Source organism: Amblyomma mixtum, chromosome 1 (assembly GCF_055824585.1).
Source record: "Amblyomma mixtum isolate Tamu chromosome 1, ASM5582458v1, whole genome shotgun sequence".
NCBI lineage: Eukaryota > Metazoa > Arthropoda > Arachnida > Ixodida > Ixodidae > Amblyomma > Amblyomma mixtum.
In genome coordinates, this window is record NC_143012.1 from 270718805 (window position 1) to 270741898 (window position 23094).

The 23094-nt window shown below is 45.9% G+C and overlaps 1 protein-coding gene across 1 annotated transcript in view; it reads left to right on the forward strand.

The window, feature by feature from the left end:
• The window catches only part of LOC149371675 (cell adhesion molecule Dscam1-like), a 94944-nt gene that overhangs the window by 60440 nt on the left and 11410 nt on the right, over positions 1-23094 (forward strand). Inside the window, exons 11-20 of the mRNA XM_089585223.1 lie at positions 3300-3587; positions 4893-5012; positions 5671-5844; positions 6788-6926; positions 7573-7724; positions 17086-17217; positions 18195-18362; positions 18949-19019; positions 20958-21252; positions 21757-21855. Coding sequence (XP_089441349.1) covers positions 3300-3587; positions 4893-5012; positions 5671-5844; positions 6788-6926; positions 7573-7724; positions 17086-17217; positions 18195-18362; positions 18949-19019; positions 20958-21252; positions 21757-21855 — 1638 coding nt within the window. The remainder of the gene's footprint in view (positions 1-3299; positions 3588-4892; positions 5013-5670; positions 5845-6787; positions 6927-7572; positions 7725-17085; positions 17218-18194; positions 18363-18948; positions 19020-20957; positions 21253-21756; positions 21856-23094) is intronic.

A 23094-nucleotide genomic window follows, 5' to 3' on the forward strand; every position in this document is an offset into this window, starting at 1 on the left:
CAATCTACGTACACAAGCTGTAACACAAACTCAACTACAGCGCTCAATTTCTTTCAAACAAACGAGAGTTCCAGAGCGACCAGAGCAACTAAATCTTCGTGCAGAGTTTTGATGATTCAAATTGAAGTTGTGTGTTCAAGCACCCAACAGGAGCACTTCGGCATGCACTAAAAAAATTATTGTTAATAAAAGTTTTAGTGGTAAGTATGCGTAGACAAATAAAAATATGCAGAAACTTACAAGCAAAATCTCAATGACATTCTTGAAATGCCGAGGTTAGTCAAAGCAGAAAAAGTTGGCTATATAAGAGGCAAAAGAAAATTCTGTGACGTGAGAGCCTTCTATGAACAATTGCGTCTCAGCAGCTTGTTTCCTGGCTGCCAGCGTGAGATGGTGGTAGTGGTAGTGAAAACATTTATTAGGAAGGGACAGGAGGTATGCTTGGATCAGCCCGTAAGAGACCGATCCTTACAAGCACTAGGTGGAGGTCCCTAGTTTGGGACCCCCGTGGCGGTGGCCGCCGTCCGAGCTTGTCCGACTAAGTGTTGTTGGGGCGGCGTGAGATGCAATCAGCGAGCACTAGCTAGAGTCATATCAAGCATTCAGGGAGTGATCGAAACGCGGCGGCCGCGTTTCGAGGGAGGCGAACCGCAAAGCTGCCGTGGGCTGTGCGATGTCAGTGTACGTCAAATATCCCCATGAGGTCGAAATTATTCCGGATCCTTCCACTAGGGCACCTCTCTTTCTTTCTTTCACTGCCACTTTTCTCCATTCCTTCACTGCGTTGTTCACGTGTCCACCGAGATGTGGGAGAATTACTGCGCCATTTTTCTCTTAAAAACCAGTTTTCACTTTCTGTGTGCTCTGTGATTTTAGGGCCCGTTATGACCCCTGTGGTCGAAATTTATCCGGATCCCACCACTTCGGCACCTTTTTCCCTGTCTTATTTTTATTTCTCCTTGATCCTTGCCCCAGAATTGGGTATGAATTCGATAAATTTTTCATAATATTCTCTTCCACCATGCTGCGCCCATTTTCATGCCAACTGAGTTCCTCGCTGCTGACATCTATCGTCATAAAAGGAATCGGCGCTCAAGTAGCAGCATAATGTTTGCTTAGGTTTTATAGGGCTTAACGTCCCAAAGTGACTGATGCTAGGAGGATCGTCATAGTGGAGGGCTTGGGATAATTTCGACCACGTGAGGTTCATTAACGTGCACTGACATCACACAGCACAGTATTCAGTCCTTAGAATTTAGTCTACATATAAATGTGACCACCGTAGGCCGGATGAAATCCGCTCCAGGAAGGAAGGAAGGAAAGAAGGAAGGAACAAAAGAAAGAGGGAAGGAAGGAAAGGAAGGAAGGATGGAAGGAAGGAAGGAACAAAAGAAAGAAGGAAGGAAGGAAAGGAAGGAAGGATGGAAGGAAGGAAGGAAGGAAGGAAGGAAGGAAGGAAGGAAGGAAGGAAGGAAGGAAGGAAGGGAGGAAGGAAGGAAGGAAGGAGGAAGCAAGGGGAAGGTAAGGAGGAAGCAAGAAAGGAAGCAAGGAAGGAAGGGAGGAGGGAAGGAGGCTCTGCAGTTGACGGCTCCGAGCTCATTTCAATTACCTAGGGCTCATTAACGTCCACTAAAAACAGAGCACAGCAGACTCGCGTCGTTTGCATTTGGCCCCAATCAAAAACATGGCGGCCGCGGCTGGGATTTCATTGTGCTACTTACAATTCCTCCTCAATTGGTGTGAAGTTTGGGAGGTTTTTCAAACTTGGTTCCAGCTATTAAGATAGAAACTTGGTATTACACCAGGCCTGAAACCAAAAGAAAATAAAGTCATTAAAATATTGTTACTTTAAATTGTATTGTTGCTATCGCTACATGACTAAATGCAATAAAAAGCTCGTCGACGAATGTGTGAATTAGGGGCTGCCGTATAAGCCGCCGGCAAGCACTTTATTTAAAATGAAGATTTTCAAGGTAAGGCCACCTGACACAGTCTCCGCACGCGCTTTTTAAAGGTACACATAAAGCTGGCGAAAAAAAAAAGATTCTGTTTGGAGGATAAAAAGAAGTTGCAATTGCGTAAACTCGCCAGTATGTTGAATAACATGAAGATTCAAGATCGAATACTTCAGCCACAAACGCCACTCTGATTTCCTCTCATTCTTTGTCACCGGTTCAACTTGAGCATTTCGAGGCTTATGTGGTGGCTTTGCACACAGTGGGAGGAAAGAAAGTTTCCTTTTTTCTGCCCTTGAACTCAAGGCTAACGAGTGGCCATAATTGTTAGCACGCAGAAAAAATCCCTGTCATTTAGGTGTTATTCTGTTCTGTTGAACGATGGTCACTCGGAAAATTTTAGCCTGCACGTAATTCAGGGCTATATGAAAAGCTGTACATTACATGCTCCCATGAGGGTACGTACTACTCGACTAAAGCACCGACTAGAGATGGCTTAATCACCGGCATACATGTTTGTTATGGATCTTGCCTCTCTTGGGAGCATTCTGTTCAGCCACAGGGCGAATGGAGGGGGAAGAGGTTATGATTACAAGAGTATGACGCAGAAACAGTTTCCCGGAGAAAGAGTTTTACTCAGGTGCCACTGCCAATCTAACTGAATGCAGAGCAGATGCCAACACAGCTTCGACTATAACTAGTACTGCCATCTAGAAATGGAACGAGAGCAAGACAATTAAGCCATGAACAGCAACATAAGAAACTCTCAGCCAGGTGAAGCTCAACACTAGCGGAGGGTAATTTCACTTCGAAGATGTTAAGACTCCTTCACAAATGTTAGGAGAAGGTAAGTGACGCCAACCAAGTAAAATACAGGAAAAACACGACGTTTCAGGACCGGCTAACCCACGCAGGAGGCTTCTACTCGAGTCGTGGCACATTCAGCAAACACGAGAGAATGTTAATCGTTCCCTGCGGACACTCCCCTCATCCTACGTCCATGGGCTGCGGCCATTGACCCGGAGGTCCTCCACGCAGGGGCTTAAAAATCCAAGCTGCGCTCGCCCGTAGTCACACCGTGAAGAAGCGGCCGAGCCGGTCCCGAAACGTCGTGTTTTTCCTGTATTTTACGTGGTTGGCGTCACTTACCTTCTGCTAACATTAAATTTCCCAACCAGACAGACTTCTGTCGAATGTTTTCTTTTGAGTCCTTTTAATCTCGGTTGTATTTGTTCTCCAAGGAGCTCATATGTTGGCGTTTTTCTCTGACACATCAGTTCTCTCGATCGCGTTCCATTCGTTGCTAATAATACTTCCTGTGTGTTTGTCTTTTACGCTACACAGTGGCCCCAATTATCGACGATCACTTCTTCCCTGACGTCATCAAGGTTGAGGAAGGCAGCCGGTCGCGGCTCATGTGCTCCGTGTCCAAAGGCGATCCCCCGCTGCGCTTTCGCTGGCTCAAGAACGGCCTCAGCATCGGGTCTCACGGTGAACGCATCATCGAGACTACCGACGATTCGTCTATAATCAAGTTCGGTCGCGTGCGCTTCGTCGACAGAGGGAGCTACGTGTGCTTCGTGTCCAACGACGCCGCCTCGGTCAACCGTACTGTGGAGCTCGTCGTGCACGGTGGGTGAGCTTATTCCGCAATAGATTAAGAATTAAAAAAAAGTACTCCTAAGCGTTTAACTCACCGCCGGTTAAAAAGGCAGCACCGAAATCTACTTCACCACATACATGTTCTGTGCCAGAAACGCGCCTACTCCTGGCATATATACAGATTCATCACGAGGATAGAGGAGTTTCATTGTGGGCACTGCACGCTGGCTGCCACACACGCTCTTTAGGGATGAATCGTATACATCCAGTATTGTTATCTGACAGCAGGTAAAGGCGGTGTGTTTGATTACAAGACTATTGTCACGTAGTGGTGACTGTAGTCCGGCGAACAGGAAAACAACGAGGATGTCTTCGAAACAGAACTCTTTATTTGTGGTGACTTGCGCCCGCAAAGAAGTGAATCACTCGGCGGCGGCGTAGCGACAAGTGTGCTCGGCGGTCGTCGAACAGAATGCCCGCCGCTGTCGGCCGTGCTCTTTTTAAAGCTGATAGTGAACATTCGAGATAAAGCTTGGGAAGTTACTAGAACATTCTGGCACAAAGTAGAAACGGCTTCGCCTGGATGCGATCAATTGATATAAATCCATGCGCGTCTTGCGTCACAAACAAAGCGATAAAGCGGCGTGCCGGCAGCCTTCAAGCATGAACAGATAAACAGAACAAACAAACGCTGCATAGATTCGTGGCGCTATAGAGCAGGTGCCATTTGCATCAAAGCTCTACATGTAGTTACAGCTGCGAAACTGCCTGTTCGTCGCTATACCTGACCCCACTCACCTAGCCTGAGAGCACTGAACGAAAAGCTGTGCTGAGAATTGCCTGTTTCAGGATATGACCACACTAGGAAGCGCACAAGGCGTATAAGCGAAGAGTGAAAGCAGGCTGGCACCTTCTACATTTGTGCTATTCATCACGGAAGAGAACGAAGGCTCAGTACGAAAGCAGACTCTCCGTGTTTAATGAAGTCATTAGTGCTCAGCCCATTTCAAATTCCTTCTCTGAAACATCCGGTGGTCGCCACACTAGCATTTTGATTTTTGTTCGTTCCTAGCACGAACGTTCCGTTTCGGGTAAGAATGGCCTCTTGCGGTTAGCACACTATATTCTACCGATACAGTCCAGTTTCTATTTGTCGCCTGTGTGTCATTACGTAGTAATAACGGTGTTTCAAAAGGGTACAAGTGATTTTTGCGGACTGTTCGCTGCGAATGTACTAAGAACCTTCGCGACTAAGATTTGAACAATAAAGGTCGTCGGGTTCCTTCTATGTGTGAATTTTGTTCTTTTACTTTTCTGTCTCCTTTCCTGTTCAAGTGAGTCCTCGTTGGAAGACAGAGCCGCAAAATATCTCAGCCATTCTAGGGGCCTCTGTTTTCTTACACTGCTCATCGGACGGCTATCCGACTCCTTCTGTAACTTGGAAGAAAGGTGAAAGTAAGAAAATTCTTCTTTGTAGTGTCTTGTTTACTTGATGTCGCGCCTATATACTTTTATACAATGTTGTAAACTGCTGTGGACTGAAAATGTTGCCATGAATTAGGAAATAGAAGATCCAAGGCGAGTACCGCAATGCCGTGCATTTTTACTGCTAACATCTGTTTTGGCCATAACACCTTTTCCGAGTGAAGCAGTGGTATCTAGAAGGTAAATAAAGCATTTGTATCATGATCAAAAAGGAAGGTTTCACGTTGGATGGAAGCAGATATACTGATTAAGGCGGAAACTTGGGCTAGTTGGAAAACATTTGAAACCATTTTTGTGTTCATTTAGCACTAGGAAAAATGATTTCAAACAGATATACTGAATTTTCAGCGCGCAATCTGATAGCTCCTTAAAAGGGTTCTTTCGTTGCAAAAAAGTCAGCCTTATATAATTCTCATGAGAATTTTAGTGTCGCTCCTCTTTGAGGAAATGGTAATAAATGACATTCGAAGCGCCAAACCCTTTTCACACTTAGTTAAATGGAAATATCGTATTCGCTCAATATTTGAATCAGTTCAATTGCAGGTTGTCTTGCGTGGCATGCAGAAAAAATGGCAAATTTTATTTTCCGCAATCTATAACGGAAATATCTAATGCTCTTCCTGTTTAGGAAACCAGCCTCGAAATTTCTCGTACGTGCACTACAACTTTCGCAACCACCATTTTGTCAATGGTAGCCTACAGATCGGGGAAGTGGAAGAATCTGATCGAGGGTTTTATTTGTGCGAAGCACACAACGGTATCGGAGCTGGGATCAGCAAAGTGGCCTACCTGAATGTGCAAGGTGAGTATGCAGGCAGCAATGGCTACTTTCACCTTATAATTCCGCTTAGAGCGGCCAGCTATGCGCTTGAACTTGCTCTTTCTGACACTAAGAACTGCGTCTGTGTCAGTTATTGTTGCGCTCATTCTTAAAGGAACTAGTAAACTGATTAAATTTCAAAGGGACCATTGATAATATTTTAATTTCCTGATATAAATAGGATAAATGAATTAAACTAAAAATGTTCCACAAAATAACCCACAGGGTGAGGTTATTGGAGATGCAAGCTCTCTTTGACTTTCGGAACCGCTAACTTAAATGCAACCATAATCACATCGTTCCAGTTGACTCCTTTTTCCGGGTCACAACTTTTTGTTTTCATAGTGACATATTCCGTGTTCGTAAACGGCGGGAAGTTGCCGTGAGAAAAACAAAGCAATGGCAAAGTTAAGTAATGATACCTGAGTCATGCTTCGTTTGATTCTAGATACAAAGTTTGATTTCGTACATCTCGACAGTATCGTTACGATGGAGGCGTAAGTTCTCGAGTAATATTCCACCTGTTATGTGTCAAAAGTGAAAGCTTTTAGTAAAACATCTTTCGGTAACGAGCTTCGATAGAAATAAGACTAGCGATGCATCTTTAGCCGTTTAATTGTTCTAAATTAAAGACATGCCACTTGACTGGTGCATACATTCGCAAGAAAATATAACGTCCGGCTGTTGCTCAACTTACACACGTGTAACACGTAATCACATGTCTTCTCCGATATAACTTCTGACACAGAAATGGAAAAGTTTTAGCACTAGCTTTAGCACAGTTTGCGGTTTGCAGCAAAGAAAATGGTGTGGTATTGTACGGATGTATTTAGTGAAAATATTCTTGTTGCATATGTCCACCGAATTGCGTAATTGGCCCAAACACATGTTTTGTGTTGTGGCCGTTTCCATATCTTCAATGCAGTTCCACCCAGGTTCGAAGTCAAGCACCGAAGTTTCCTCATCAGGAAGGGCGAAGATTTCTACGCAAGCTGCCTAGCTCTCGGCGACCCTCCAATGCTCTACTCTTGGGAGACAAACCAGAAACCGCTTGACAATGAAAGGCAAAAAAATGTTTTCCCATTCACACATTGTGATTTTTTTTATTCCTTCTGTATTTGTCACCACATTTTCTCTAAAAGTTAAAGTTGTGATCGATACAATGAAGGTAATCTTTTACTAGCAAGTTCAAAGTTTTTTGTATTTCCGTTGTTAGTGTTGGTGCTGAAGTCATGCAGACTTACACTCTTCTGTGAATGTCACGGGTCAAGACGGAACCTAAAAAAAAAACGGGAAATCTGGGCGTTTTCACCCAGCTTAATATTTTGCTTTCTGGGAACAAGCTCTCACATGTTAAGCGCACAATGTGCAGCGCTTGCTGCGGGCTCGGAACCTAAAAGCTACTAAATTAATTGTTTTTTTTTTAGCTTAAAAGGCATCAAGCCCGTAGCGGTAATTACGTGCTACCGAGAAGCCTGAAAAGTAGAAAAAAAAATTGCAATTTTTGTTGCATACTACTACAGGGTGTAAACTGTTAGTCGAGGAAGAATGTTTCTTTTTTACTGTGTTGATTTTTGAGCGAAAGTTGCTGTGAAAGGTGAGCTTGATCCATCAGGAAATTCGTCGACTTAGCGGCTTCCTTGCGAAAATTGAAAGTATCCGTGTTCATGCACCGCTTTATGAGCATACATTTCTGAATTTTTCCCAAAGGTACGAAATAAAAGAAGGAGGAAATTCAGATGGTGAGTTTCGATCGGAGCTGAAGATTTCCCAAACAACTCGAAACGACTCTGGCGTCTATTCCTGCAAAGCCAAAAACTCTTACGGAGAGGATTCCACTCATTTCCAAGTCATCGTCCAAGGTCAGTGTTTCTAACAAATTCTTCCTTATTAGCTACGTCTGTTATTCCTAGCCTGAACCTCCGCAGTCTCTTTGCCTTTTTACTTATGTTCTTTGTTATAACGTACACAATGCCACTTATTAATATTTCACAGTATGTGCCGCGCAACCACGGGAAGTCCGTGGTCAGCTTGCTGCCTATGTTATCGCCAGAAGAAAACTAAAAGCCACGGGGCACTAATAAACCAGTTAGACGAGAGCAATCACAAGCAGCTCTTCGGTCATTTGACCAAGAATCGAGAGCTGATCTAGTCGGCAAAGGTTCATTAATGAATAAAATACAGCAGACAAGTCATTACTAAGTAAGAAGAAGCGATACACACACAAACCCTAGCTGTCTGCGTCGCTTCCTGCTTAATAATGTCTTGTGTTCTGCCTGTTTCTCCAGTAATCTATCCATCTGCTTAACCAGGACTGCTGGTTTGTCTACAGTGCTTAACGAGGAGTGCTTATCGAGGACGGTAGACAAACTGTGCTATCGTTCTGCGTATATTAAAGGGACGAATCTTGATGGTACATATGTTAATACTGACGGTATTAATCCTGGCACTAAACTGTTATCCAGTCATTAATTTCTTATAATAAAGTTTCTGGAGGAAGACTACAAGTTGTGTGGGAAAAGCGCAATGCATATTAGAGCCACGAATAATTATGGAGGCAGAAACTAGTGCAAACGCCTCGCAGTTATGCTTCAAATCATTGTTTGAATGAGGCCGTTCGTACCACCATATGTTTTCTATTGTCATCATATATTGGTTCGTATTTCTGGGCATTGAAAAATTGTACAAACATATAATATCGCTGTGCACATTATTGAATGCTTTCGGTGCCGCACATTAGGTCACTGTGACGTTATTATCATTATTTCTGTTTTCGAAAAAAAAAAGGAAGGCAGGTAACGGGGGTTGACCACATAAACCATTCATAATCAATGCAGCATTTTCAGTGTAGTAACCAGTCCGAAGTCTGCAATGCTCACTTTTAATTATTTTAGCAGAAAGCATGAAGCGCATGTCATCATGTCATAAGTATAAAGCTGCCTCACTTATTAAAAGATTAAAAATTTACCGTTTGCCTCCCATACACTCACGCATTTATTGTCCGCTCGTTTAAAATAGCGAAGCTGCGGAATGTTTTAATACCCGCGTGGTAAAATAAATTAGGGACATAATGACAAAATAAAATCTTTTAAGCCACCTCTTGATTTGAGCAACGAGTAGAGCACAATGCAAATATCCTGAATGGACAAACAATGACGCCGGATGAAAAGATATCTATAGGATACTAAAATATTAGCGCCAAGGCAGGAGAGAAAGCAGTAGGGCTGATATGAAGTTTGACAGAATAAGAAGCACAGCCAAAGGCAGAAGCACGCAAGAAGACTTAGCAAAAACTCGACCGCGATTGGAAGAAGGAAAAAGGAAATCGATGTGCCTCACCCCCTCAGCTTCCCTTGCGCCGATTCCACTTTGTGAAAATTAAAGGTGCCAGCCCATCTCACTTCCAGAGCCTGCTGGTGGCTACCAGTCTTCCGCGTGGCTCGCACGCACGCACGCAGATACGCCTACTCGAGTTAACGGGCCTAGATTTATTCCGAGGACTCGCTACGGTAGCCGATTAGGTCTGGCTGTGCTTGGCGACGAACGACATTGGAGAATCGAAGCCAGCAGCGATTTAGAATCACCCGCCATTGCGATCGTTAAGAGCAGGCCACCGCTCCGCATGACCTGGACGATATTTTGCGACTCCAGTTTACGATAAAAGGGTGGACAGAGGGCTCTAGAAGCGCCGGTAGCGCAGGGATAGCACAATGGTCTTTCCTCCAGAAGCATTTGATTCCAAGTAACAGAATACGAATAATAAAATAATAATAAGATAAGACATGATGATTTATTTTTTACATTTTAACATGCTAGCGTTAAAGACCTCGTTATGCAGAAAATCCGGTGTGGGGGTTTTTGGCGTCAGCGCTGTCGGCACTGTCGGCGTTGTGAACGATAAAAAGGGTGGCGTAGGCTGGCGGAGGCAGCCACAACCGGAGAAGCCACCTAGGTGGGCAACCTAGGTCACAACATAGGGTCATCACAACCTATCCACCGGATTGTTAGAAAACAAACTAACCGCAAAGGCTGGTGGGAGTTCAGGTAATGCTTGATGGTGAGAGGTTGCTCGGAAAGAGCATCTTGGGTCTCACAAGACTGGCCGGTGGCAGCACCTGCAATCGCTAGACAGTGGCGCATCACTCAGCCGGTGCACCATTGCACAAGGAACGTTATCAGGACTCCCAGGAACATATCAATGTGAACTTGAGAATGACCAATTCCGCATATATAGTCATTAACTCGTTAACTCTATCGCGCCATATCATTAAGGCGGATGTTATGTGTTCCTTGCAATTATTACCGCGAAAGCTGTCATAGCTTCGTACAAGCCATTTAGTAGAAGCAATTCAGGTGTTACAACTGCAGCCGTGGAACGCACGTTACGCATTTCTATAGGTGGTCGACAGCACTGCCACGTAGCTCAAAGCACGATTGAGGTGTGCACCTACAAAGGAAGCCAGTTATGCGTCTTTCCGTCCCTCTGAATCAATGCATTCTAAACCACCGTAGGAGCTTTATGGCTGAGGCGCACGTCTACTGAGCCGGAATACACGCGTTCACTGCGGGTTCACCGCGTTTTAATGGAGGTGAAACGCAAAAGGTGCCCATGTGCTGTGCGATGTGAGTAGACGTTAAAGATCCCCAGGTGGTTAAAATTATTCTGGAGCCCTCCATTAAGGCACCTCTTTTTTCTTTCGTGGCCTACACTCCCCGGGTTAGAACCCGGCCGCAGCGGCCGCGCTTCGATGGAGGCGAAATGCGAAGTCTCCCATATGCTGTGCGAAGTTAGTCCACTCTGAATACCATGGGGTGGCCGAAATCATTCTGGAGATCCCCACTGCGGCACCTCGTTCTTATTTCGTTTCCAGTTTCCTCCCTTCCCTTACGGCTCGTTTCCGGTGTCTACCGAGATGTGAGATAATTACTGCACCATTTCCTTCACTTAAAAACCAGTTCAAATTTCCTGTGCGCAGTGCAATGCCAGTACATGTTAATGAGATTGTGTACCTCCAATCGGTTGTCAAGTAACTGTGCACGTGTTTTATATTGCAATGCTATGTACCTGCTTCCATCGCCGACCTCTTATCTCCTCGTCTTGTTCTTGTTTTTGAGTTGTTATTTTGTTGTTTCCTTCTTTCTATTCGCCTCCATATCTATGGTATATATTCTGTTATCCTTCCTAATAAAAATTTAGTCGTGAGAAGCGCTCGTGTCCTGTCTTCACCTTACCTGTGTCTTGTGTTTCGCGCTACGTTTTTCGAAGATGCAATTGCTCCGACTAGCCCAGTTCAGCTTACTTGTGCATGTTAATGATCCCCCTGTGGTCGAATTTATTCCGGAGTCCTCCAGTACGGCATGCCTCTCTGTCTTTATAATTTCACTTTCACCTTCCTCCCTTCCTTTACGGTGCGGTTTGGGTATTCACCGCGACGTGAGAGAATTACTACTCCATTTCCTTCCCTCTAAAAAATAAAAAAAACAGTGTCGATTACCAAAGCTGGACTAGTTTCTTCGTGCACTATTTTTCTCACGTTCTCTCAACTCTCTTCTGTCTGCACATCGCAGCGACTGTGGCTCAGCGCGAGCCAGTGGGTAGACCCGTGCAATTTGGTTTCTGTTCTTCCTCAGTCACAGTCAGAGTCGTGCAAGCATTCCCTGGAGTCTGCGAACTGTGCCCTAAGCGCGATCGAATTGAATACAGCAAATGAAATAGACCAAATGAACACGGGAGCTTATAGACGCCGAAACATGCCCATGAGACGCTCAACGGGGGCGGTCGCCTCTGAAACGTCAAAATGGGCCTGCCACTCCTTACCTCTCGGCCTCTAATGCCAGTTAGGTTTCGCTGGTCAGTGAACTAAGCCGGTAAGCTTAGATCTATTGGCGTTTTTGTCATTCTTCTGGGTAAAACCATGACCTGTTAAATAGCGAACATGAGCCTCTCGAGCCTTTACCGACAACGCAGTTTGGATATTTACCACCACACGCTTCGAGAGCAACTTCAAGTGATGAGCTTGTTTGCTCCTTTGTTGTCTGTAATCTTCTAGCTGCGACTGGTTGTGTTGGTTCTATTTTTTTTTTGTTTCACCCAAACCTGCCGCGCTTTCACAGTACCGAAACATCTTGCAACCCGCGTCTATTGTGTACTCAAAGCAAAGTTATCAAAGCGAAACTGTACTTGAAGTACTCGATCTGCAATTGAATGCCGAGTCTTGTCGCCAGCAATAAAAAATAAATTGGTAAATTGGTTTTTGAGGACAGGAAATGGCGCAATATTTGTCTAACATAACTCGGTGGACACCTGAACCGCGGCGTAAGGGAAGGGAGGAAGGTAGGAGTGAAGAGAAAGAGAGAAAGAGTTGCGTCGTCGAGGTCTCCGTAATAATTTCGACCCCCTGGGGATCTTTAACGTGTACTGACATCCCACAGCACACGGGTGCCTCTTGCGTTTTACCTCCATCGAAACGCGGCTGCCACGGTGGGGTTCGAACTCGGGTACTCTGGCTCGGTAGGCGAGCGCCTTACCACTGAGCCACCGTTACAAAGAACTGAACTCAATTTATTTATATAGGGATCATTCTAATAGCCTGAGTAATGCAATAATTTTAGATGCCCAATTACAACTAAATTGTGTTCTTATTTCTTTCTTCTCTTGAATCGAATAGAACGGCACACTCTGCTAGCTGCTGCCATGCACGCTATCAGCAGAAGCCGTTAGCAGCGGGTATCTTTGGGGCATGGCTGATTAATGGCGCGGTATAATCATGAAGAATCTTCAGACCGACGTTGGCCACGGCGTGTGTTGTAGCTTTAGACGATGTACGAAGTTGGAGTAAAGAACGCGAACTCGCCTCGTTAAACAGTGGATCCGGCAAGAAGACAGGTGGAATTGAGGTTGTAAACGTGGTCGCTCTCTGTGGTAGAAATATCGACGTAGAAATATCGACGTTTTGCCCAGTCGTGCTATTATGATGCCAGCCTTGCGACTCTGAGCTGATGTGTCGTGTAGATGGCGAAAATTTTAGGGTGTTATGCTATTCCACGGATGGAAACTAAGATGAAGGCCTGCATAGCAACGATATTGTGTACCAGCGGTTGCCATGGTAACCGAAGTGGTTACTTAATGGACTAACAGGCGGAAGCACCACAACATCACAGGCCCGAGCACCTCAATTCAAAACGAAACTATGTCGATTCGGCATGACCATCAATAATATATATCGCTGTGTGGCAGAAGTCAAAGTAGGGCCCGACATCCGCGTAAAATTTGAGGGCCAACCGTTTGCCGCAGAATGCCACGTATGGTGTCAAACGATTCAGTGATTGGTGCAGCATCAACTTATTGGCTAACTTAGAGCCTAACTCGAGGCAGGGATTTGAACTGGCCACCTATGTATCCGCAATCTCACGTTTTTACGAATTTTTCATATGAATATTGCGGCTCAGCCGTTTCTTGCAGTGTGTCTGGGGTGGTGGCATACGATTTCGCGTTTCGTGCAGCATAAACGTACAAGCTTGCAGCAGAGATTCGAACCAGCGACTTATGTGATTTACGCTTGATTTTCGATCGCTGCTTCAGTGTCGGCTCATTTTTTGAGGACGGTGTATTCATTCTTCGCTCATGTGCGCTGCCTCGTCTGTATTTGATCAACAGCTTTTGCTCGGCGTTGCCGGGGAAACGCTGCTGTTGTTCCCTTGGAAAGCGGCTTCAAACGCGCAACCGGCCAGCATACGACCTGCTGGGCCTTCACTTGCGGTCTGCTCAGCCAACAGACCACAGACATTGTTCCGCGGGAACTCAACTAGTTTCCTTTGATAGAGCTTTAACTGTAAGTTGGAAGCTTCCCCAGTTTCGCGATGATAGTGTCCACGTAGCGCGTGAGCGATTATATGATCTCTGTTCTAAGGTGCTAAGCAGAAGAGGGAGAGAGTAAAGGAGAAACAGAAGGAGTGTGTAGGAGATGCTAAGGTGACACGTGACACGTGAAAATGTGACCCGTAACAAAATGACTCGTCCCAATGCAACATTCGTATGTCACAGGTGCCGACTGCCAGCCACACATCTAAAGCGCAGAGCCATATTGCTCTGGGGTGGCGATGGTCCGTGCACACGAAGACGCGGCGTGTCAGCGTGGCAGGTCAGTTGCGGCGAAAACAGTGCCTTGGACAATGAAGAACGCCGTCGTGCGGAAAAACCTGCTCTGGCGGGTTGACTCTGAACACGGCGCGTACTTACGTCGTTGACATGAACCACTTTAGAAACGCCCTCCACACGGAGTTCGGCTGGGGAAGAGCACGGGTTAGCGACCCTTCAAGAGTGTTCAAGGCAAGAACACGCGGTTAGTTGGAATAGCGAGGCTCGTCAGCACTTGTCTCAGCTCGCGTCGGGTCAATGACATGGAACGCTGGCTCGGAAAATGATGCATTAATATTGGTTAACGTGGTGGTGGTGAAAAACTTCTTTATTGGTGGAGTCCTTATAGCTCACAATTTCATAGGTGCGCTGGCTCCTGGTCGTGGGTGGTGGCCGGCAGCCCGTGTCTGACGGCGACCTTCTCTGCCCACTGCACCAGCCTCAGTTGCGAGGCAGTGTCGGAGCTGCATGGAGGCCACGACCTCCCACCCCTCCGAGTCCGCGAGGGCCCATAGGGCCGGTGCTTGCAGCTGTCGGCAGATGAACATAATGTGGTCGAATGTGGCTCTCGGAGCCCCACAGAGAGAACATTTGGAGGTGCGAGTAGAAAGGAAGAAAGCGCAAGTAGCGCTGGGGAGGGAAAGGTGTGTGTGGAGCTGTCGCCAGGTCGTCTGCTGTTGTTTTGTCAGGGATGTGTGTGGCGGGGCGTAAAGTGGAACTTTCTTCGCGGTAGTGTAGCGTTATGTCGTGATATGTGATGAGCCGGTCTCTCGCGCTGCCTGGGTCTCCGGTACACGCCGCTCGGTTGACGTGCGCTCGAGCAGCGGAATGGGCCGCTTCTTTACCGGGATTGCCCTAATGGGCCGGTACCCAGACTATTTGGATGGGGCGAGGTAGTTGGGGGTTGGAGATGAGAATTTTTTAGGCGGCAGAATGTATCTGCCCGCGGTAAAATTTTGAATGATGGTTTTGGAATCGCTCAGGATAAGAGTGGCAGTGAAAGGCGATATCGCTATCCCGATGGCTGCTTCTTTGGCTTATATCGAAGTGTTTGCCCTAATCGAGCTTGTGCTTTTTAGGTTGTTCGAGAGTACGCAAAGGGCGTAAGGTGAGGGTTTGGTCTACTCTGCGGCATCTACGTAGACTATTTCGTTCATTTTCATGTGCTTTATGCAAGGCGCGGGCTGCCCGTCGAGCCTGGTGGTCGACTGGATGCATGTTTTTAGGTACGGGGTGAATAGTGAGATGGTCCCTGACGTATTGCGGAGCATTGTGGGAGTTAATGGGAGGTGGACCGATCGGTCGGTGCTGGAGTGAGGCTAGAATGTGGCGCCCAGCGGTAGTGGACGTCCGTCTGTCTATCTGGGCTATGCGGTGTGCTTCCGTCAGCTCACTCCGCGTGTTGGAGACTCGCACGCATAAGAGACGAAAGATGGGGGTGCGCTTGGGCAGACTTAAGGCTGCTTTGTAGGCGTGTCTGATTTGTGCATCTACCTTTTCTGCCTCCGTTTTGGTAAGGTTGAGGTAGGGCAGGGAGTATAGCATCCAGCTTATCCCGAATACCTATACCAGTCTTCGGAGATCGTGTTCGCGCATGCATGACGCGGTGTTTATTGGCTATGCGTTGGATGAGTTGAATGATCTGGTGCGTGGTGGCGGTGAGTTTCGAGATAGTCTCCGTATGCCTTGTGTTGTCTTGCAGGAACATGCCTTCTACGCGAAAATTGGTTCAGCACTTCACACAGCCGCCTAGCGCTGATATTCGCTGCCTCAGGCAATGGCCGTTGGTTGGTTGGTTGGCATTAAAGCCTTTAATGCCTCATCGTTGTCGACAGAAGTTTGTCAGCAGAGGTGTCACGCTGTTCTAGTCAGAGCAGAAAAAAAGAAACCTTTGTACACGATAGGATTCGAATCACCATCCTTCCGTTCCGCAGCCGAGCGTGCTAATGGCTACGCTAGTTCCTGTCTTTTTTTTTTTTCTTTCATTACGCTACTTCCTGTCAACGCATATGTAGTTCTCCTTGTCTAGGACGTTAAGCCCGTTGTGCTTTAAGCGGTGCGGGCCGGGCTTTATTATTTTACTTTCCTTTTAGATAAGCCCAACCTAACATCTGTCTAGGACGCTAAGCCCGTTGTGCTCTAAGCGGTGCGGGCCGGGCTCTATTATTTTACTTTCATTTTAGACAGCCCACCCTAACATATGTCTAGGACGCTGGGCAGTGTTTGCAGAAAGGCGTCGAATCAGACGGATGCCTCCCAAACACACTCCAGTGTTTCCAGTATTTACGATTAAAAAACAATTGTGTACTTAACATGGTAACCCCACTTCAGTGACACAAACAGCAACACCGCACTTAAGGCTTTCGCCTCACCGCACTTTAGGTCAACAACGTGCCCACCTGAATTTTTTTAAGGCGTAAGCCTTTCTTTGCTCATGAGTGGCGTGGACAGAAGTTGTTGCTCCACCGCGTCCGTACCATCTCCTCCTCTCATTCGCTAAACATTCCGGCATCACTGTGACACTTCACGCTCTGGCTCTCAGATCATCTGAGATTCATGCTATATCAGTTTCAGTACCGAATGAATTACCGTATGACGATGAAAAACGGTATTCATGACTGTTGCAATGAGGTGTTAATGTTTTAGTAATGCACGCCGTTAGAAAAAATAGTGTACAGCTTAGTGGAGACCAAGCCCATAAAGGTAAGGCATATTGACGAGAGACCAACAGCTATAGCTTGTGCGGTTTGGTTTATTGGGGTTTTACGTCCCAAAGCGACTCAGGCTATGAGAAACATCGTAGTGGAGGGTACAGGAAATTTCTACCACCTTGGGTTCTTTAACATGCACTGGCATTGTACAATACACAGGCTTCTAGCATTTCGCGTTCATTTAAATACGATTTCTGTGGGCGGGATCGAACCCATATCTTACGGGTCGGCAGGCGAGTACCATAACCACTGAGACACCGCGGCGGCTCGGCAAGGGCTTGTACTGGCGTTCTATTTTAGATACATGCAATATTTATGCACTTGGTCTACAGTAACGTAACGTTTATGTACTTGCCGTTATCACTGCTCTTCCAGAGCCCCCCGACGGTCCAACAGGGGTAGTGGTGACAAACTACACGAGTCGTTCCGCAACCGTACAGTGGCAGACTCCTTACAATGGCAACAGCCCCTTAACGCGCTACATCTTGCAGCACAAGCTGGAAAAAGGTGAGGAGCGCAGCCGGGAAATGGTGTTTCAATGCGTGGTAAAGCAACCAGAGCACATTTTTCTAAAGGCAAAAAATATCTTCAGACCATATGGCCGAAAAGAAAGTTTTTCAATGGTATCCTGGATTATGTAAAAAAAGAGAAACAATCGAAACGGTTCTAATATTAGTAGCAATGAGATTTTATTTCTGAGCTTAATCAGGCGTACAGAATTTGCATCGCCTTCCACATTCTCCAAAAAATACGAATCCAATATGAGAGCTTTTTTTTTTTCCGGACCGGAAAAGCGAAAAAGTTAGTTTTTTTTTGTTCTGCACAATAAAAAGCAGCCTCATTGCGTTGTTCAGTGCAAAAAAATTAGGGAGCTTATTATTGTATTCAAATAGAGAGAACGCCTGCAGTATAGATAGCCATAACTTGCGACAATAGAACATTATTCAAGGATATTGAACGAAAAACAATCTTCTTAAAAGCTGTTTAAATCATGATGCTATAAAAAGCTTCGCCGCGTTAAATATTTGTTACAGACCTCTACTGGCATATGAAAGTCATTCTTTCCTTGTTTTGCCTTTCGACGCCCACCGAGACAGTTACACTATGTACAAAAAGTAACGCTGACAATGCATGACGTGATTTTCTGCATCCGCAGGCTTATTAAATAGACGTAAAGATATTCTGTTTGCCTAGCAGCTTCACCTAGGGACGCCCGCCAAGAATAAATCTCGGATGACTCTGGCGAACTTAGAGATATTCGTTGAGTAATTCATGAAGCAAAGCCGGACTTCAACGTTGATTTACTTTATGTATTTCGGTGCTATTCAAGGACTCTAAATAGGAACCCTGATTATGATAGGCAGGTGAAACCTGCGCAAAAGCGCTACTTACAGCTGTGCTTTAGATCTGAACTCTGGAGAATTGTACCTTCTCATAACGGGACCTTCATGCGCTGTACATGTGCGCATTTCTGTCTTGCTTAGATCCGTGGAACGGGCCAGTCTCGCAACTGGTGGTCCCGGGGTCCGACACTAGGGCCAGCGTGCGTGGCCTGCAGCCGGTGAGGCAGTACTCAATGCGCGTCGTTGCCGAGAATTCACTAGGACCCGGTAGACCAAGCGACGAAGTGCTGGTGACCACTCGGGAAGAAGGTGAGCGTCCCCGACATGCACCGTACTCGTTGTTGGACGTATGAATTCACCCCAGACAGTAAGAACAAGGCTTCACGATGTTGTTATTTTACACCAGTTTAATCAGTTTGAAGTAAGATGGTTTGGTTTAGTTTATGGGGTTTAACGTCCCAAAGCGACTAAGGCTATGAGAGACGTCGTAGTGGAGGGCTCCGGAAATTTCGACCACCTGGGGTTCTTTAACGGGCACTGACATCGCACAGTACACGGGCCTCTAGAATTTCTCCTCCAAAGAAATTCAACCGCCGCTGCCGGGATCGAACCCGCGTCTTTCGGGTCGGCAGCCGAGCACCATAACCACTGAGCCACTGCGGCGGCAGTTTGAAGTAAGAGAAAACAACAAAAAACCTTCACTCTTTTGACGTACGGGCTATTGTTTGTTCTTTCTTGATTTGGCTCTTGGCTTTAGTTCTGTAGCACGAAGAAAGTTTTTTTTTTTGTAACCCTAACCCTAGCACTGCCAACGCTTTTCCAACGTTTATAGCGGTTTTCAGAAGTGCATTTTGGCGCAACTCTTTTTTTCTGTTTTCCCCTGTCCCGAACACAGCTCCCTCTGGTGCGCCTTCATCTTTGACCGTCCACACTACTGGTTCGCAGTCACTCAAAGTTTCATGGAAGGTGGGTGCAGCAGCCATAGTGGCGCTACCTTATTCTCTTGTGGTGTATGACATGGAGGGGAAGAAATAAAGAAGTTCAGACGCCATTTTAATGACACGGTTTGCTCAAGATATGCTGCTTAGCCTCCAAGCTGACTCCGCTTATATTTTGTGAAAAGGTACTGGTCAACTTCATATATTATTCAATAAATGGAATCGCTTTCCCCAAGCGAAAGTAACACTTCCGCTTTGTAGGCAGCTAAAGGTTTGCATTATTCGGTGAATGGGGTGGATTTAGCACTATACGGTACTGATTTCAAAGCTGTGAATATTGTCCCTGAAACCAAGAGGAATAATTTGTAAGCGTTTACAAGTAAGGGACGCGGTGTAGTGCTACTTTGTTTTTATTCTTTGAGGTTCCCCGATTACAAAACGTGTTTTATTTCTGTGGGGAAAGTTTCTAATCGTTCCTCAACCTATTAATGAATTACTCGCTGCACCAGCTTGGACTAACGGCTTCATTGGCGGCCCCGTTTGCTAAATTATGCAATATCTAAAAAGCGTCTTGATATCCAGTTTTAATCTCACTAAACTCTGAGCGTTAATGAACAACTCGTTTTCCGGAATTTTGTTCATAGCATAGCCTTTAATCTTGAAAGAATAAAATAATGTTGTTTAACTGAATTATTTTTATTACACGCGATACTTACTTTTCTGACCAAACACTGACAATGTTTTTAATAAATATATTTGTAAAGCTGGAAGTACTGTGTGTAATAAGTGGTGATGAATATGGGTGCGTCTAGATTTATGATATTTTTGGCTCTTGTGTACTCTTCATTATTAAATTTTTATGTCTTGTCTCGCCGACATAAACAACTTTTTTACCTTAAAAAAGACAGCAAGGGTTATGTCAGCAATAAACAGCAACAAAAGCCTTCGACAAGTGAAACCTGTTTCAAAAGTTGGTCTGGAAATTTAAACCTTGGTCTTTATTTTAGGCGGAGTGGTAAAAGAAGAGCGCAGCACCACTTCTTGAAATTGAAGGGTTGTGCATGCTTCAAGGTTTTTCCAGCCCCTTAAGGGCTTCCGCTGTTCGTGGGTGCTTGGTGTTTGCAACATCCTAGACGCGGCACATGCTCGCTAGACGTTCCCGTGCCAATCTTCCTCTATAGCTAAGCAATACCTTCCATACGGCCCCCGTGGCCTCAACCAATCGGATAGACTGAGCTGTACACCGTCGTTTTTCTGCTCGCATTCTCTTTGCTTCTCACCTTTTCTGTCAAAGCTGCCCATCATACGAGTTGCTCGAAATGTACAGCCTTTGTCAAAAGTTTAGAGCCCAAGAAGTTTGCTTCTAAGCACTAACGTGGCGCTCCTGCAGCACTCGTGGAAGTCCTACGCATCGGAGGGAGCAGGACCAAAAATCTTCTTACCTTCAGGAGATTTGGGACGCTGAGGACGCATTACGAGAAAAGCAGTGTGGCCCAGAAGCAAACCCCCTGGGCTCTAAACTTTTATGCACACACACACACACACACACACGCACACACACACACACACACACACACGCACACACACACACACACACACACACACACACACACACACACACACACACACACACACACACACACACACACACGCACGCACGCACGCACACGCACGCACACACACACACACACGCACACGCGCACGCGCACGCACACGCACACGCACACGCGCACGCACACGCGCACGCACACGCACGCACGCGCACGCACACGCACGCACACATACACACACGTGCGCGCGCGCACATACACACACACACACTGGTTATTTCGCGAACCTCCTACCTCCTCGTCGGTACTCGGGAGTAGTTTGCTGTTACGCACTCCATGAGTAAGGTGCAGCGACACTCGTCGCATTTGTCCAAGCCTGTGGCCCTCCCTGCCATCACAACTTTTTCTGGGCACAGGCGCCGAGCAAGGAGCGGCAGCATGGAAGCATTCTTGGATACCGTGTCGGTTACCGTGTCGCCGACACCGACGACAGCTTCCAGTTCAAGCAGGTTGAACCTCGCCGGAAGGCCGCTTTTTCACTATTAGAACCGGCAAAGATGCTATCTGAAGTACAAGAGGAGGACGGTCTGGAGACCACGTACCTGACCAGCCTGCACCGCCTCACCAGGTACGGCGTCGTAGTGCAAGCCTACAACAGTGCCGGCATTGGACCAGCTTCCGACGAAGTCATCGCTACGACTCTCGAGACGGGTGAGCCATTCAGTATTATTTAGAACTGTTATTGCAGTGTATATTACGCAACTATTTCCTAATAACGTTCTGCAAGCTTCGTTTGAAGAGATGTTTTTGTCACCCCATATAAACACCTGCTGAGAAACTACAACAGTTAGGCGTAATTTCAACCTCTAAGATGTGTTGCGCTAGGACTCTTGCATTGAGGAGGTTCAGAATGGCAAAAACTATATCTTATTTTGGCAGAGAACAGATATTTGACGAATATTTTGCGCGTTACTACGTGACATCCACCTGCTGTGACATCATTCAGCGCTACTTGAATCCATTCTTTAATTTAACTTTCGAGTGTTAATGACGGGCAACAGGTCTGCATTCCGTTCTGCCTGATGTGAAATGGCACCGTCATATGACATTAATATAAACTACTCCCCGGACATTTTACAACGCCAGCATTTAGGCATGTAGTAGAGTAGATAAAGTACAGCGGGCAGAGACTGATTATTGGCTTCTCGTTTTCAGCTCCGCCCACTTCGCCTCCAGTCAAAGTCATACCGCTATCATCATCATCCCTCTCAGTTCAATGGGAAAAAAATCCGCAGGAGCAGTTTTCAACCACAGGTAAATGTTATCCCCAATGTCGCATACACTTACAGTCGCGAGTAAAAGAGATTAGCACTAGTGGCGTGTCACTGGATCGGCAGGTAGCAACTCTTGGCGCTGCTGTCAAGAATACGACGATGACGGAAGTACCAGGTGTGTTCGCAAATCACGGCGCCCCGCTAGCCGCACGTTGCGATTTTGGCCGCTTTAGTGGTGTCATTGTGCTAATCTTTTTTTACTCGCGAGTGCACTTAATTCGCTATAATAACTTCTAATGCTTAAGCATTTGTTTTGTTTGTAATATAAAGTGTATAGTGAAGGGTCACACAGCGCGGAAAACAGGGCAATATGTCAAATGCTTCGCCACAAAATTTATGGAGAAGTTATCGGGACGGGGTCCGTATGACACCTATGGCTCTATTGCAGTACCGATTTTCTACCGGGCCCTAAATCTCTTTATGCGAAACTTAACGCCCCTTTCTCACTGCCTTCTGTCCTCTCTATTTTGCTTCCATGGGGCACTTGCCGATACACAGCCTGTCGTGATTAATACCCGCTGTTCGTGCGGTAGATTACTTAATTATTTACCCTCAGGGCAAGAGGCACTTCAGCTAGAAGTTTGATTTGACTTTTGAAGAAAGTGAGAGAATGGTGGTGTGCAGGGCCGAGTTAAAATATTTCTTGTACAGCCCTCTTATTCACACATACAGGTCAAAATCAAAGCAAACTATACACACGAATGAAATCGATGGCTCCGAGATACGAAACAAGTTTTTATCCAACAAACGTTGTCCTATTTTTCCCGTCCAATTTGTCAGAAGAGGACAGACCAGGAATTGTTAGGCGCCGACTTGGAAGTCATGTATTCGCGCAACCTTTTCCTTCACGCATTCAGTGACGTCAAACATTTTGACCGGAAATGCTGGCTACTATATAGACGTTGAACTTTATAAACAAGCGTAAACTTTGTACACTTTGTAAGTGAAGGGTTTTTAGGCCGTGAACATAGCAGTTCTATACTTTAAACGAAGTTAATTGCTACCTACATTACTGATTTTATGGTGTGAATCACGTTTAAAACTGCAATGTATACGTAGGTAGATATCAGCATTGTACTTCTTTGGTTCTCTGCTTGTTGTGGGTTGAAGGGATACTGTCCTGTTTTGAGGAATACACTACAAATTGTGGTAACCTGGGGGTCGTAAAGCAGTAATCCGAAATTGTTTACATCTGTTCTGTCAGATACACAGATCAAAA